The sequence below is a fragment of the Oncorhynchus mykiss genome, chromosome 5 (genome assembly GCF_013265735.2).
Source record: "Oncorhynchus mykiss isolate Arlee chromosome 5, USDA_OmykA_1.1, whole genome shotgun sequence".
NCBI classification, from domain to species: Eukaryota; Metazoa; Chordata; class Actinopteri; order Salmoniformes; family Salmonidae; genus Oncorhynchus; species Oncorhynchus mykiss.
In genome coordinates, this window is record NC_048569.1 from 78,931,041 (window position 1) to 78,949,613 (window position 18,573).

Sequence of the window (18,573 nt, forward strand, 5' to 3'; positions counted from 1 at the left end):
TTGACCCCCCAACCACCTCCATGTGTCCCCCCTTTCCTCCAGCCCCCTCAGCCCCGCCCCAGGAGGTGCACCTTCTGAGCCTCAGCTCCACCAGCATCAAGGTGAGTTGGGTGGCACCCCCTGCAGCCAGCCGCCATGGGGACATCGTCCGCTACTCTCTGGCCTACCAGGCCGCCACCGGCGAGGACCTGGAGCGCCACAAGGTGTCGGGCATCAGGGCAGATGTTTCTAGTTATATCCTGGAGGGCCTGGAGAAGTGGACAGAGTACCAGGTGTGGGTCAGGGCTCACACGGACGTAGGCCCAGGCCCAGAGAGCCCCGCGGTCAGGATCAGGACCAAGGAGGATGGTACGTCCATTGTTGGGTCCCAGACTGGGGCTTCCTTCCCTAGGGAAGCACTTCTGGCACTAACCCAGCTTGGTTCTGGGTCTCTACTACTGCTGCTGCTGTCCCCTGGCCTGTCTCTGCCTCTGTTTGGCCTCTCTGCTCCTCTCTGATGTGGTCAGGCTGGAGACTACTTTCCTAGCACTAAACCAGCCCTGCTACTGTTATTACTACTGCTACTACTACTACTACTACTGCCACTACTGTTACTTCTACTGTTACTGCTGTTACTACTACTGTTACTACTACTACTACTGCTACTACTACTACTACTACTGTTACCACTACTGTTACTACTACTGTTACCACTACTGCTACTACTACTACTACTGCCGCTACTGTTATTACTGCTGCTACTACTACTGTTACTACTACTGCTACTACTACTACTACTACTACTGCTACTACTACTGCTACCACTACTGTTACCACTACTGTTACCACTACCACTGCCGCTACTGTTATTACTGCTGTTACTACTACTACTACTACTACTGTTACCACTACTGTTACCACTACTGCTACTACTACTACTGCCGCTACTGTTATTACTGCTGTTACTACTACTGTTACTACAACTACTACTGCTACTACTACTACTACTACTGTTACCACTACTGTTACTACTACTGTTACCACTACTGCTACTACTACTACTGCCGCTACTGTTATTACTGCTGCTACTACTACTGTTACTACTACTGCTACTACTACTACTACTACTACTGCTACTTCTACTGTTACCACTACTGCTACCACTACTGTTACCACTACTGTTACCACTACCACTACTGTTATTACTGCTGTTACTACTACTACTACTACTACTACTGTTACCACTACTGTTACCACTGTCACTACTGTTATTACTGCTGTTACCACTACTACTACTACTACTGTTACCACTACTGTTACCACTACTGCTACTACTACTACTGCCGCTACTGTTATTACTGCTGTTACTACTACTGTTACTACTACTGCTACTACTACTACTACTACTTCTACTGTTACCACTACTGTTACCACTACCACTGCCGCTACTGTTATTACTGCTGTTACTACTATTACTACTACTACTGTTACTACTACTACTACTACTTCTACTGTTACTACTACTACTACTGCCGCTACTGTTATTACTGCTGTTACAACTACTGTTACTACCACTGCTACTTCTACTGTTACTACTACTGTTACTACTACTGTTACAACTACTACTACTACTACTACTACTACTACTACTACTACTACTACAACTACTACTACTACTACTACTACTACTGTTACTACTACTACTGTTACTACTACTACTACTGTTACTACTACTACTGCTGTTACTACTACTACTACTACTACTGTTACTACTACTACTGTTACTACTACCACTACTACTACTACTACTACTGTTACTACTACTACTGTTACTACTACTACTACTGTTACTACTACTACTACTACTACTGTTACTACTACTACTACTACTACTACTACTGTTACTACTACTACTACTACTACTACTACTACTACTACTACTACTGTTACTACTACTACTGTTACTACTACTACTACTACTACTACTACTACTACTACTACTACTACTACTACTACTGTTACTACTACTACTACTACTACTACTGTTACTACTACTACTGTTACTACTACTACTACTACTACTACTACTACTACTACTACTACTACTACTACTGTTACTACTACTACTGTTACTACTACTACTACTACTACTACTACTACTACTACTGTTACTGTTACTACTACTACTACTACTACTACTACTACTGTTACTACTACTACTACTACTACTGGTACTTCTACTGTTACCACTACTGTTACCACTACTACTACTACTGCCGCTACTGTTATTACTGCTGTTACTACTACTGTTACTACTACTACTACTGCTACTTCTACTGTTACCACTACTGTTACCACTACTGCTACTACTACTACTACCGCTACTGTTATTACTGCTGTTACTACTACTGTTACTACTACTACTACTACTACTACTACTACTGCTACTTCTACTGTTACCACAACTGTAAACCACTACTGACAATACTGTTACTACTACTGTTACTGCTACAATCACCACTATTTCTACTACTACTGCTGTTACTACTACTGTTACCACTACTGACACTACTGTTACTACTACTGTTACTACTGTTACTGCTACTGTTACCACTACTGACACTACTGTTACTACTACTGTTACTACTGCTACTGCTACTGTTACTACTATTATTACTACTACTACTACTACTACTACTTCTACTGTTACTACTACTGTTACCACTACTGACACTACTGTAACTACTACTGTTACTACTGTTACTGCTACTGTTACTACTATTATTACTACTACTACTACTACTACTACTACTGTTACTACTACTACTGCTACTACTACTACTACTTCTACTGTTACTACTACTGTTACCACTACTGACACTACTGTTACCACTACTGACACTACTGTTACTACTGACACTACTGTTACCACTTCTGACACTACTGTTACTACTGACACTACTGCTTTCAACCCAACCCTTTTCTGCTACTTTCCCCAACGGCCTATCTCTGCCTTTCTCTGGCCACACTACTGACACTAACCCTGCACTGGGATTCTTCTACGACTACTACTCTTCTAATGCTACAACCTCCTGCTGCTCTACTCTACAGCCTGTCTCTGCTTTTCATCCTGTTTCTGAGTGTGCTGTAATTTCTCTAACCTGGCAGCGGGCTGGGCAGTCTGTGTTGTCTGGAGAGGAGCCTGAGTCTGACAGGCTCCATCTTCTCACATACTGTAGATAACAGTTTTGAGGTCTGGTCTGAGGCGCTGCATGGTGGCTAAATGGGCTGTGCATGGTAGGCTAGCACAAAACGATGGTCAGCTCAACAAACGAGCGTGCTGTGTTAATTACTGACATTAATCAAATTGAACGCAATGTGTGTATATAACTGACGTCCTAAAATTTCAGCCTATTCCCTCTGGGTCTCTGGTCAAAAGTAGTTCACTAAATAGGGAATAGGGTGTCATTTCGGACGCATGCAGAGTATACCGCCTCACAGTGTCACAGTGGCACGGTCCAGCGCCTGTGGTCTCTAAGTCTGAAGACACTATTACAGTAAATCCTTGCAAGGGGTTCCGTCTGTTTTGTCAAGACTCAATCCACCACATCGTAACCTTGAGAGCAATAGGCTATTTTCCTGGGCCACTGGAGAAAATCAAAGTATCAGCGGATAAGTCCAAGAGAGGCTTAAGACCGATGGGCAGCATAGTGTGCAGGGCTGTAGAGCCCATCCCTCTTCTTGTCCTCTACACCGGGTTTCTTCGTTCTCTAGCTGTTTGTCCATCAGCACAGTGTGTGGACCGAAGCTTTTCCTAATGTCCTTTTTTTCTCCATCCATTTTTTCTGCTTCTTTCTCCAGCCGTCTGTGGTGACCACAACTAACAAATGAAGATGGCCTGTGCTCTTGACATCTTCCTGCATCCCCCTCTTCCCCTCTTTCCTTCTCTTCTCACCTACCCTCTTTCCTGCCTCCCTCTTTTTCCCTTCCGTTTTAATTATGTTAGGCTTTTCCATTGTCTGGATTAATTGTCTGGATTAATTTGATTCCCAGGTGCCTTAATTGTGTTTGAATTGTCTGCGTCTATTTTTCAGAGCATGAGACCTGTCTCAGTGATCGTAATGGCTATTTGGCTACTCTCGCTATAGTTTATTTCTATTCGTTCTTCTTTTTTTTGCACTTTGGGAGAAGCTGCTTTTTTTCAGATCTACATACAGTACATCTGGTCAGAGAACTGGACATATATAGCTGGTGTAGCAGAGTTTCTTCTCTTTATCTTATTATCTCCATCTTTCTCTCGCTCTTCCCTTCTCTGTTTTTCTTTTATGTTTCACTGGGTTAGTTAGGGCTTTCATATAAAGACTAGAAACAGCCAATAATGCCTTCGCAAGAGACAAGCAGAAGCAAAGCATTGTCTTTAGTTGAGCACGCTGTTCCTCTCCCACTCAATCCCATCCAATAACCTTGACTGTGTTACCTCTCTCTCTCTGGCTCCCTCTCTCCTCATATCCCTCTCTCTCATTCATTTCTCTCTCCTCTCTCTCTTTCTCCCTCTCTCTTTCACTCTTTCTCCATCCCTCTCTCTCCCTCTCTCTCTTTCACCCACTTTCTCTCCATCTCACTCTCCCTCCCTCTCTCTCCACCTCTCTCTCTCCCATCTCTTTCCCTCCCTCTTTCTCCCTACCTTGCTCTCTCTCTCTCGCTCTTGCTTAAATATCTCAATCTCACTCACTCTCCCTCCCTCTCTCTCCACCTCACTCTCTCCACCTCTTTCTCCCCCTCTCTCTCCACCTCTTTCTCCCCCCCTCTCTCCACCTCTCTCTCTCCACCTCTTTCTCCCCCTCTCTCTCTCCACCTCACTCTCTCCATCTCTTTCTCTCTCCCTCTCTCTCCACCTCTCTCTCTCCACCTCTTTCTCCCCCTTTCTCTCTCTCCATCTCTTTCTCCCCTCTCTCTCTCTCTATCCATCTCTTTCTCCCCCTCTCTCTCTCTCTCTCCATCTCTTTCTCCCCCTCTCTCTCCTCTCTCTCTCTCTCTCTCTCTCTCTCTCCATCTCTTTCTCCCCCCTCTCTCTCCACCTCTCTCTCTCTCCACCTCCTTCTCCCCATCTCTCTCTCTCTCCATCTCTTTATCCCCCTCTCTCTTTCTCTCTCTCTCTCAATCTCTTTCTCCCCCCTCTCTCTCCATCTCTTTCTCCCCCTCTCTCTCTCTCTCTCCATCTCTTTCTCTCTCTCGCTCTCTCTCTCTCTCTCTCTCTCTCTCTCGCTCTCTCCATCTCTTTCTCCCCCTCTCTCTCTCTCTCTCTCTCCCACCTCTCTCCCTCTACCCTCTCTCTCTGTTTCTCTCTCTGTCTTTCCATCCTCGATCTCACTCTATCACCAATGATCCCCCCACCCCCACAGCACAGCAGCACCCGCAGAGCTGCCTGCCTGATTCCCTGTCCAATCACAGTGAAGTCTCATTTGCTCTGACACTGTGGTTTGGGCACCCTGGGCCTTGAAGGCTGGGCCTCTGGCTCACAATTAATTTGTTTTAATAAACTAACATTAAGCCAATCTCTCAGCCTATAATTATTGAGATCCATCTGTATATCCCTGATGGTGGGGTATATACAGTATAACGCTGGGCTGTCTCTCATGTCAGCTGTGTTGTGTGCCTGTACACTGTCTGTACACTCTAGGTGCCTGGAAAAACCTTTTGGGTTGCCACGCCAGCGGAACTTTTCCAGCTGAAAAAGGTTCCTCAAGGAACCCCTCTGAAAAGGGTCTTCGAGGAACCCCTGTGTAAAGGTTCAAACCATGACCTTTTTATGATGGGAGGGGTTACATTTTAAACCTTCTTAATAATATATTGTAGAGGTGGCAGCCTATCAGATTGAAGTTGTGGCTTTTTGGAGGCTTGACTTTCAGATTCAGATTTTTTTTGGTCACCTGTTAGCGTAAATGTCATTCCTTTTCATCATGTTAAGTTTGTACTCCTCAAAGTAAAATGTTCCTTGAATATTTATGGACATGACATATTTGAATATAATATTAATAATCATAACATTTCTGATTACATACAGTAATAAAGTGGTAACTATTCCCATTCGAGGAACTCATACACCCCTGTGAACCTCATTGAAGCTACTAAGCTGTCAGTGTTCAACGTTAACAGAAATTACTTTTACTCTTAACGGTGGCCAACAAGAACAAGTATTTGATACACTGCCGATTTTGCAGGTTTTCCTACTTACAAATCATGTAGAGGTCTGTAATTGTTATCATAGGTACACTTCAACTGTGAGAGGCGGAATCTAAAACAAAAAGTAAGTAATTAATTTGCATTTTATTGCATGACATAAGTATTTGATACATCAGAAAAGCAGAACTTAATATTTGGTACAGAAACCTTTGTTTGCAATTACAGAGATCATACATTTCCTGTAGTTCTTGACCAGGTTTGCACACACTGCAGCAGGGGTTTTGGCCCACTCCTCCATACAGACCTTCTCCAGATCCTTCAGGCTTCGGGGCTGTTGCTGGGAAATACAGACTTTCAGCTCCCTCTGAAAGATTTTCTATTGGGTTCAGGTCTGGAGACTGGCTAGGCCACTCCAGGACCTTGAGATGCTTCTTATGGAGCCACTCCTTAGTTGCCCTGGCTGTGTGTGTCATTGTCATGCTAGAAGACCCAGCCACGACCCATCTTGAATGCTCTTACTGAGGGAAGGAGGTTGTTGGCCAAGATCTCGCGATACATAGCCCCATCCATCCTCCCCTCAATATGGTGCATTCGTCCTGTCCCCTTTGCAGAAAAGCATCCCCAAAGAATGATGTTTCCACTTCCATGCTTCACGGTTGGAATGGTGTTCTTGGGGTTGTACTCATCCTTCTTCTTCTTCCAAACACAGCGAGTGGAGTTTTGACCAAAAAACTTTATTTTTGTCTCATCAGACCACATGACCTTCTCCCATTCCTCCTCTGGATCATCAAGATGGTCATTGGCAAACTTCAGACGGGCCTGGACATGCGCTGCCTTGAGCAGGGGGACCTTGCGTGCGCTGCAGGATTTTAATCCATGACGGCGTGGTGTGTTACTAATGGTTTTCTTTGAGACTGTGGTCCCAGCTCTCTTCAGGTCATTGACCAGGTCCTGCCGTGTAGTTCTGGGCTGATCCCTCACCTTCCTCATGATCATTGATGCCCCACGAGGTGAGATCTTGCATGGAGCCCCAGACCGGGGGTGATTGACCGTCATATTGACCTTCTTCCATTTTCTAATAATTGCGCCAACAGTTGTTGCCTTCTCACCAAGCTGCTTGCCTATTGTCCTGTAGCCCATCCCAGCCTTGTGCAGGTTTAAAATTTTATCCCTGATGTCCTTACACAGCTCCCTGGTCTTGGCCATTGTGGAGAGGTTTGGAGTCTGTTTGATTGAGTGTGTGGACAGGTGTCTTTTATACATGTAACGAGTTCAAACAGGTGCAGTTAATACAGGTAATGAGTGGAGAACAGGAGGGCTTCTTAAAGAAAAACTAACAGGTCTGTGAGAGCTGGAATTCTTACTGGTTGGTAGGTGATCAAATACTTATGTCATGCAATAAAATGCAAATTAATTACTAAAAATCATACAATGTGATTTTCTGGATTTTGTTTTAGATTCCGTCTCTCACGGTTGAAGTGTACCTATGATAAAAATGACAAACCTCTACATGCTTTGTAAGTAGGAAAACTTGCAAAATCGGCAGTGTATCAAATACTTGTTCTCCCCACTACTTGTTCTCCCCCCATCTTAAAGTCACACCCCTACTAAGCCACTCCACTCCAGGGTTCCTCCAGGAACCCGTTGCGACATTGAACCATTAAAGGTTTCTCCAAGAACCTCTCAACTAACCGAAGGTGCAAATATAAACCATTGACAAACAATGGTTATTTGAGGAACTCCAGGGGTTCCATGTCCTCTGCCACACTGGGTTAAGCCCCCCCCCCCCCCCCCCCCCCCACCTGACTAGGACTATACATTCCCATTCTCTTTGACATCTTTATTAAATGACCAGCTGAATAGCTTTCCCACTGCCCTGAGCTGACAAGCACATTATATGAGCTTGACTGCCTTCACACAGTGGGATTCTGGAAAAAGTGCATTAGCAACTTCTGCCAAGTGGCATGAGTAGAGGGTACGTTCTAGAAACAAGAGAACCTGGCATGAACCCACTCCATCTCTGCAACAAGGTTTCCATGGAGATTCCATGGGAGGGAGTGGGAGCTCTTTCTCTGATGAGAATCAGACAGCCAGGGAGTGATGGCAAAAGAGAGAGGGGTGGGGTGGGGGGGCAGAAGGAAGGAGAGGCTGAGAGATGGAGAGATGGAGAGATGGAAAGGGAGATGTGAGGAAAGAGATACGGAAAGAGAGATGGAGGGGAGAAAGACAATCGCTGCTGGCCGCAGTTTGAGTCCAATAGCCCAGTCCATCTCTAACATCCCCAACACTGAAAGATGATAGTCTGTGTTGTTTTAAAACAATAGGGTCCATTGTGACATCGCTTTTGGTTCCGTTTGAAACCAGCAAGTACAAATTAAACCCAGCAGTTCTCTGGATTGAAACCTTTGAAGACCAAACCTCAAAGACTTCAACAGCATCGTGTGTACAGTATGTGAGTGTATACATGCTGGGCTTATCTGCTTATGTACCTCTTCCATTTTACACAGGCCTGGTATGCATTGTAAATGGCACTCTATTGCCTACATAGTAGACTACTTTTGACAAGTAGTGAACTATATAGGGAATAGGGTGTGATTTGGGATGCAGACCTGGGCTTTATCTGTTAATACAACGACCATATTGACTTTTCCTCTTCTGAAGGTCGGTGTAGGCAGCAGGATTCTGCAGGATTCTGGAAGCTTGCAGATGTATTATGAGGTTAAATGGTTTCAATTAGCAGAGCTGCTGTGCATAGTGCTGACTGGCAGATACTGAGCCTTTCCTCTCTGCTACGTGGTGTTGTGTTGCGTAGACTACTACACTAACAATCTGCTTATATCTGTACATTGATCTCTTAATACAGGCCTTTATAACCTGTGCCGCTTAACTTCCTTCTTCTCCTTCTTACTCTCTCCTGCATCCTATTGGCTATCATTACCAAGCCATGTTACCTCCACTGCTTCCTATTGGCTATCATTACCAAGCCACGCTGTATCCTCTCATTTTTATTGAAGTCATATTTGTAATAATGTAAAGTTTCCCCTTGTAGCTGACCATGCATCCTGGAGGGGCTCGTAATAAGCTTGTTTCAATAGCAGCTCTGCTCTTCTTCTGCCATGAAGCATAAAGTTTGGCCACTCAACCCAGCAGTCAACGTCTCCCCCTAAGGGACCACATGAGACACTTTGATCTAACCTTCAAAAGTAGCTCAGCTGCGGATGAAGCTTTGATGCCATTCTGATAGAGATCCAGCTAGCTATAGAGCACTGCGTTTGGAACAGACTTGGTTGGTTGTCTTCTATGATTCTATGGGTGCATCTAAAAGAGGATGCCGTTTTGGACACAGATCCTGTCTGTAAGGTTTTAAGCCTAGCTGCATCCCTCAGTCAGAATTGAAGCTCAACGTGTTACCTAACCTCAATTGTTACCTAAACTCTGTTACCTATTACCCTCTCTCCCCAGTGCCTGGAGCTCCACCCAGGAAGGTGGAGGCTGATGTCCTGAACTCCACAGCCCTGAGGGTGACGTGGAAGCCCCCCCTCCAGGTGAAGCAGCATGGCCAGATCAGAGGGTACCAGGTGGTCTACTCGCGACTGGAGAACGGAGAGCCACGAGGCCAGCCCAGCATCATGGATGTCTCCCTACCTGAGGCACAGGTACTGTCCCATTGCCACTCAGCTCGCTCAGTCCTACACATACTACCTGAGGCACAGGTACTGTCTGTTGCAACTACTGGATGACACCAACTCACTTAGTACCACACATAATGTACTGTATATCCCAATCTCACTCACCTTCAGCTCCCTCTCCAATGTCCCAGTCAAACCTCTTTCTAATACTTTAACTGCAAACCAAATGCATACTTAAGCTGTGCTTGATTGAGCTAGCTTGCCCATTTGGTACTCCAGGAAGGCTCAAGCAAACGCTCAAAGAACCCAGGTCTCTCAAACTTTCAAAGATTCACCTCATACAGTTTTCTGTCACTCGGAATAGAGAACTGGAGGAAATGGATTTTGCTCAGTAGGTAATAACTGTTACTCTCTGTCAGTGGCAGAGAATGGTAATCAATCACTATGATTAGTTAATTACTCCTCTTAACATGATTGAAAAGGTCCTGTTTATGTCGTGTGTGTATGTGCCTTTATAAACCACAGTGAACAAAATCTCCCTTCTCCATTTCCTCTCCAGTGGAATAAGGCTGAAAGACTGTTTTCAGTTTCTAGCCATGCTGCTGATGAAAATGTATTGGGTGATTCTGTATTTAGATATGAATTTGGGGTTGCCTGCCTTTTATGTCATTGAGAATGTAAATTCACTGCCTTGTTATTCCAGGAAAAGGTTATGTTATATTGTTGCTTAGGTTTTTCACCATCTTGTTGTAGTAATCGTAAATTAAGAATATAAACTGCATAAACATAATCCTGATAAGGAATGCACACACTCACTCACACACACACACACACACACACACACACACACACACACACACACACACACACACACACACACACACACACACACACACACACACACACACACACACACACACACAAATGACTAGTTTGAGAAACAGATGCCTCACAAATCCTCAACTGGCAGCTTCATTAAATAGTACCCACAAAACACCAGTCTCAACGTCAACAGTGAAAAGAGGACTCCGGGATGCAGAGCTGCAAAGAAAAAGCCATATCTCAGACTAGCCAATAAAAATTACAAATTAAGATGGGCAAAAGAACACAGACACTGGACAGAGGAACTCTGCCTAGAAGGCCAGCATCCCGGAGTCGCCTCTTCTCTGTTGATGTTGAGAGTGGTGTTTTGTGGGTACTATTGAATGAAGCTGCCAGTTGAGGACTTGTGAGGCATCAGTGTCTCAAACTAGATACTCTAATGTTCTTGTCCTTTTGCTCAGTTGTGATGGGTGCATCTAAAACTCCTCTTTAAATTCTGGTTAGAGCCAGTTTGCGCTGTTCTGTTAAGGGAGTAGTACACAGCGTTGTACGAGTTCTTCAGTTTCTTGGCAATTTTCCGCATTGAATAGCCTTCCTTTCTCAGAACAAGAAGAGACTGACGAGTTTCGGAAGAAAGTTCCTTGTTTCTGGCCATTTTGAGCCTGCAATCGAACCCACAAATCCTTATTCTCCAGATACTCAATTAGTCTAAAGAAGGCCAGTTTTATTGCTTCTTTAATCAGAACAACTGTTTTCAGCTGTGCTAACATAATTGCAATTGATCTAATGATCAATTAGCCTTTTAAAATTATAAACTTGGATTAGCTAACACAAAAAGCGACAAAAACAACAACACAGAGTTACACATAAACAAACGTACAGTCAATAACACAAAAAATAAGAAAAAAAATAGGAACATTTGAAACACAGGAGTGAAGTTTGCTGATAATGGGTCTCTGTACGCCTTTGTAGATATTCCATAAAAAAAATCTGTCGTTTCCAGCTACAATAGTAATTTACAACATTAACAATGTCTACACTGTATTTCTGATCAATTTGATGTTATTTTAATGGACAAAAAAAAATGTTGTTTAAAAAAAAATGACATTTCTAAGTTACCCCAAACTTTTGAACAGTAGTGTACCTACAAACTCTCTGGTTCTCTCTCTGTCTCTAGTTGTATTAGGAATATACTGTAGGAAGATCTCTAGTCGTTTCATAATGTTGTAGTTTTCCGTGTGAGGTACGGTAGGGAGAGGTTGTAGGTACAAGTTGTTCTCCTGGTATTAGCTTGTAGGAGCATGCCTTCCTTCTCTCTGAAGCACACAGTATCAAACCCTCTTCCAGCTTCTCAGCTTATCAGTGGTAGCACGCCATGCCATTCTCCTCAGATAGCTGCAGGCAAGCCTAGCTGACACGGTAGGTATGGAGGTGTGATGAGATGTTCAGCGAGACAATTCACTAGACAACATGTCTGATTCTGCTGCTGTTTTACAGCGGTTCGCTCAGGCAAATCTACTGTATTATCCACATCACTGGCATTGGTATTGGTGTGCTGTGAATGTGGGATACTCTGCTTGTGCACCTTAAACCTGCAGTGTGCGATTAGTACGTGGCACGACAGCTGGTCTGTTGTTTTCTAATTGCAGACTGACCCTTTAAACACTTTTGTTTAGTTAAAAAGCTGTACCATACAGTATATAAGGTAAATAATTGGTATAGCCGGGTCAAGCAGACTGACCACTGTGCTCATGTTTCTTTTTACTTCGTTGTGAAACAGAACGTGAGCTATCGCGACATCAGACTGGTTCCAACAGACTGCTGTTGACCAACCATTTTTCTGTGACCTTGCTATCAGACAGCCACCTAAAGACTTCTTCTCAAATCTCTGTTCCTTGATGGCTGCCTTATCTGGTCTCTGTGATGCACCACTCCTTCGACACACACACACACACACACACACACACACACACACACACACACACACACACACACACACACACACACACACACACACACACACTGCACCACTCCTTGGCCAAGCTGAAAAGTCATGTAGACTTATCATGTGGTGTGAGGCCGATCGTTCCGGTCATTTCACATTGTTTGGTTTTTTCTCTCTCCCAGAGATGTCTCACCTCTGATTTCCTTCATGAGGTGCATTCCTGTCTTATCTGGGCAAGAAATAGAGCTTGATAAAGGCCTCTTCATCCCCCTACCACATTTATGACTCACAGATACAGGCAATGACACACACACGGGAGCCAACACGCGAGCACACACATGGACTTGCACACACATGGACTTACACACACATGGACTTGCACACACATGGACTTGCACACACATGGACTTGCACACACATGGACTTACACACCTATAGACTTACACACATGTGGACTTTCACACACATGGACTTGCACACACGTGGACTTGCACACACATGGACTTGCACACACGTGGACTTGCACACACATGGACTTGCACACACATGGACTTACACACATACACATATGCACACACATGGACTTGCACACATATGGACTTACACACACATGGACTTACCCACACATGGACTTACACACATACACATATGCACACACATGGACTTACCCACACATGGACTTGCACACACATGGACTTACACACACATGGACTTGCACACACATGGACTTACACACACATTGACTTACACACACATGGACTTACACACACATTGACTTACACACACATGGACTTGCACACACACACACATATGCACACATACATACAGTATCCCTGTGAGTGGATGTGTTTCTCAGGGGACTGTCTTGAAGGCTCATCTGGCGTAGTGATAAAAGTGACTCTACACGTACAGTAGGGGAGAGTGGGGTAAGTTGAGCCATCCTTGTTTATAGGAAACCATACACAAAATGAATAATGTGACCAAGTATTTAGGAAGAGGTCATCATTTCATGGAGTCTGTGAAGGAAGAAACCACATGGGAAAAGTGGTGAGCAAGTAAGATACAACAAACTGATTTTCACAAAGTCAAATGAAGGTATTGTGTTAGAGGTTTCATGATGCTTGTATCCAAGTAGATAGTTTAAATATTGTATTATACGTCAGTTGGGATCTATAAGCTACAATAATATTATGAGGTCCTAAACCTTGCATGAAAGTGCATCCTTGTAGCTGTGTGAGTTAATATAGTAAAAATGTTTGCCTTGGGGTAAGTTGAGCCAAGGGCAAGTTGAGCAAATTGAAGTGTTTTCTTCCCAGGCATAATGAAAGGCATTTTTCGCTGGGATTTGAGGTAACAACAGGACCTGGCCTATGTTAAAAGTGTTTCAAAAAGTACAAAGTGTCTCGTACTGTAGGTGTTAAGCGTTAAGAGATGCTTAACATTATCAAAAGACAACAGATTGTGATTGTGTTGAATTGTGTTTGGGGAATAAAGATATTCATGGTTTTAAAATGGTAGGGGTAATATTTATTCAGTACAGAAATTTGTAGGCGGCTTAACTTACCCTGTTCTGGCCTCAATTTACCCCATACCCAGTGTACGTTGTGCCAAGAGATCACTTTTTATGGACAAGCTATGTTCTCCAAACTGCAATGTTTAAATGAATTCTGATTATTTTTAGGGATATACATCCTGAAATATATGCACATATCTTTGTTAGAAACAATACTATATTTCCCTTGACAGAGTAATGGCTCAACTTACACCACTTTCCCCTATGGAGCAACACACGCATGCAGACACAGACACACACACTCCTCTCTAAGCTCAGATTGACCATCACACAAATTGATCGCTGATTTTGGAGAGTTTTTTTCCTCCTACTTTTATTCATAGAGATTGGTCCGTTTTTATTTGTAATGTTTCTTATTAAATGTCTCTTGCCAAACCAGTGGAGTGTTTTCATATTAGAATGAATAACTAGTTTGCAGTAGTTTCCTTAGTCCTCTGCATCGGAATGCCACACAGACCTAAAAGGAAGGGATTCCCAAACCTTCCATAACAAAGCCATCACCTACAGAAAATTAACCTGAAGAAGAGCCCCCAAAGCAAGCTGGTCCAGGGGGTCTGTTCACAAACACAAACAGACCCCACAGAGCCCATGGGCTGTTGCTCTGATCTGCTATACACACACACTAACAGACCACACAGAGCCCATGGGCTGTTGCTCTGATCTGCTATACACACAAACACAAACAGACCCCACAGAGCCCATCGGCTGTTGCTCTGATCTGCTATACACACACACTAACAGACCCCACAGAGCCCATGGGCTGTTGCTCTGATCTGCTATACACACACACTAACAGACCCCACAGAGCCCATGGGCTGTTGCTCTGATCTGCTATACACACACACTAACAGACCCCACAGAGCCCATGGGCTGTTGCTCTGATCTGCTATACACACAAACACAAACAGACCCCACAGAGCCCATGGGCTGTTGCTCTGATCTGCTATACACACAAACACAAACAGACCCCACAGAGCCCATGGGCGATTGCTCTGATCTGCTATACACACACACTAACATACCCCACAGAGCCCATGGGCTGCTGCTCTGATCTGCTATACACACACAATAACAGACCCCACAGAGCCCATGGGCTGTTGCTCTGATCTGCTATACACACACACTAACAGACCCCACAGAGCCCATGGGCTGGTGCTCTGATCTGCTATACACACACACTAACAGACCCTACAGAGCCCATGGGCTGTTGCTCTGATCTGCTATACACACACACTAACAGACCCCACAGAGCCCATGGGCTGTTGCTTGATCTGCTATACATACAGTACATATGGCCTGATTTGGTAGAGAGGAGGAGGAGGAGGAGGAGGAGGAGGAGGAGGAGGAGGAAGGAGTAAAATAAGGGTAATTAAATAATACTTGGAGGATGAGGATCCATCTATATTAGGCTGTGTCGTTGGGTCTCTGTTGTATATGCAACACACAAACACACAAATACACATTGTCGGATCTGTTGGATCTCTCTCGGTCTGTCGTATATACATCACACTCTTCTCTGTGATGGATGGATTCCGTCCCTGGTGCGGTGCTGAATCACTTTAATTGGGCTGTTTTGCTAGGCTCAGGTCTTAATGCCAGAGCAGAGCTCCCCAGTCCACGGCTTCCGTCTGTGCCCATGTTTATGGCACCCACGTCCTTGTCAGCCCCATGAAAAACAGTCTCTCTGGCTCCTGCTACTGATGAAGCCTGGGAACTAAATCTGTTTGAAAGAGGCCATCACCATTCCCCTCGGTCGCTTATAGAACGTTACACACCCAAGGACAGAGATTGGTCACTTTTGTTAAGATGTATTTCACTTGCTTTGGCAATGTAAACATGTGTTTCCCATGCCAATAAAGCCCTTTGAATTGAATTGAAATGAGCTTGTTGCAGAGAAACATATTAGCAAATCTATAAGCTGTGATCACTATAGACATAGAGAGAGAGAGAACAGCATTTCAGTGAGAGAGAAACTAACACATTAGCTAGACTGTAAGCTGTCATCACTATAGGCTTAGTAGTGTGTTGTTTTTCAGTTGAAGGAAGCTTTAAAATTCCCCTAGCTGTTTTACTGTGGCTGTGGGTCATCTCTTTAGAACAGCAGGCAAGCTTGGATTACTGCTCTCTTTGTCCTGCTTATGACAAAAGCCTTAATGACAGAGTAAATTCCACCATATCAAATGATTGGCCGTGGAGGTTAGAGACTCTATGGAACATAAAGGTTTAATTGCCTGCCAACTCCCTGCCCAGTGCTTTACGATGCCTTTACCATTCATGTTTATACCTGACTCCCCTCTCTCTCCTTCTCTCTTTCTCCTTTCAGTTCAAGGCAAAGGGCTTTATTGGCATGGGACAAATATTGCCAAAGCAAGTGAAATAGATAATAAACAAAAGTGAAATAAACAATCAAAAATGAACTGTAAACATTACACTGTGATTGCACACTGTGGTATTTTACCCAATAGATCTTTATTGGAATTTATCAAAGTTGGACTTGTTTTCAAATTCTTTGTGGATCAGTGTAATCTGAGGGAAATACAGTATGTGTCTCTAATATTGTCATACGTTTACCAGGAGGTTAGGAAGTGCTGCTCAGGTTCCACCTCATTTTGTGGGCAGTGTGCACATAGCCTGTCTTCTCTTGAGAGCCAGGTCTGCTTACGGAGGCTTCTCTCAATAGCAAGGCTATGCTAACTGAGTCTGTACATAGTCAAATCATTCCTTAAGTTTGGGTCAGTCACAGTGGTCAGGTATTCTGCCACGGTGTACTCTCTGTTTAGTCCCAAATAGCATTCCAGTTTGCTCAGTTTTTTGGTAATGTGTAATTCTCTTTTTGTTTTCTCATTGTTTGGTTGGATCTAATGGGGCTCTGTGGGGTCTGTTTGTGTTTGTGAACAGAGCCCCAGGACTAGCTTGCTTAGGGGGCTCTTCTCCAGGTTAATTTCTCTGTAGGTGATGGCTTTGTTATGGAAGGTTTGGGAATCCATTCCTTTTAGGTGGTTGTAGAATTTAATAGAAGGCCCTTCTTGCCTTGTCTCTCAGATCATTTACAGTTTTGTGGAAGTTACCTGTGGCGCTGATGTTTAGGCCGAGGTATGTATAGTTTTTTGTCTGCTCTAGGTCAACAGTGTCTAGATGGAATTTGTATTTGTGGTCTTGGCAACTGGACCTTTTTTGGAACACAATTATTTTTGTCTTACTGAGATTTCCTGTCAGGGCCCAAGTCTGACATAATCTGTGCAGAAGATCTAGGTGCTGCTGTAGGCCCTCCTTGGTTGGGTACAGAAGCACCAGATCATCAGCAAACAGTAGACATTTGACTTCAGATTCTAGTAAGGTGAGACAGGGTGCTGCAGACTGTTCTGGTGCCTTCGCCAATTCCTTGATATATGTTGAAGAGGGTGGTGTTCAAACTGCATCCCTGTCTCAGCCCATGGCCCTGAGGAAAGAAATGTGTGTTTTTTGCCAATATTAAATGCACACTTGTTGTTTGAAATGTTATGTTGTCGTATGTTTTTCCCCCAACACCACTCTCTATCAATTTGTATAGCAGACCCTCATGCCAAATTGAGTCCAAAGCATTTTTTGAAATCAACAAAGCATGAGAAGACTTAGCCTTTGTTTTGGTTTGTTTGTTTGTCAATTAAGGTATGCAGGGTGAATACGTTTTCTGTCTTGCGGTAATTTTGTAAAACGACAATTTGACATTTGCTCAGTACATTGTTTTCACTGTGGAAATGTACGAGTCTGCTGTTAATGATAATGCAGAGGATTTTCCCAAGGTTGCTCTTAACTCATATCCCACAGTAGTTATTGTGGTCAAATTTATCTCCACTTTTGTGGATTGGGGTGATCAGTCCTTGGTTCCAAATATTGGGGAAGATGCCAGAGCTGAAGATGATGTTAAAGTGTGTAAGTATAGCCATTTGGAATTCGTGATTTGTATTTTGTTAAATGTAATTGGAGAATCCAGCGGGTTCTGGAAGTTTCCCTTCTTTATCTCTCTCTGTCTCTCTCACTCTCACTCACTCACTCACTCACTCACTCACTCACTCATTCACTCACTCGCACACACACTCGGACACGCACACACATGCTCACACACACACTGTCTCTATCTCCCTCTCTTTCTCTGTTTTCCCTCTCTCGTTCTCTATCTTCTCCCTCTCTCTCTCTCTCTCTCTCTCTTTCTCTTTCTCTCTCTCTCTTATTTTTGGACACCTGAAGGATTCTAAGAGGCCCCAGTGTTGATGGCTGTGAAGCATGAGGCTTGTCTGATCAGATAAGATTGTCTTGATCTGTCAAACACTGATCTGTGTCTCCTGGAGCCCTGTAAAATGTATGCTTCAGCAGAGATAGGTCACTGTGAGAGGGAAGGGGGAGAGGGAGAGATGGAGAGTGGAGAAGATCGAGAGAAGGAGGGAGGTAGTGGAGTAGAGAAG

At 43.9% G+C, this 18,573-nt stretch overlaps 1 protein-coding gene across 21 annotated transcripts in view; it reads left to right on the forward strand.

Annotated features, from left to right (window-relative positions):
- ptprfa (protein tyrosine phosphatase receptor type Fa) overlaps nucleotides 1-18,573 on the forward strand; it is a 399,275-nt gene that overhangs the window by 288,659 nt on the left and 92,043 nt on the right. For 14 of the 21 annotated variants that reach the window (XM_036978457.1, XM_036978456.1, XM_036978463.1 and 11 more), the window contains 2 exons: nucleotides 43-348; nucleotides 9,625-9,818. In XM_036978457.1, coding sequence (XP_036834352.1) covers nucleotides 43-348; nucleotides 9,625-9,818 — 500 coding nt within the window. The remainder of the gene's footprint in view (nucleotides 1-42; nucleotides 349-9,624; nucleotides 9,819-18,573) is intronic. The other 7 variants (XM_036978470.1, XM_036978471.1, XM_036978475.1 and 4 more) reach the window with 1 other exon arrangement.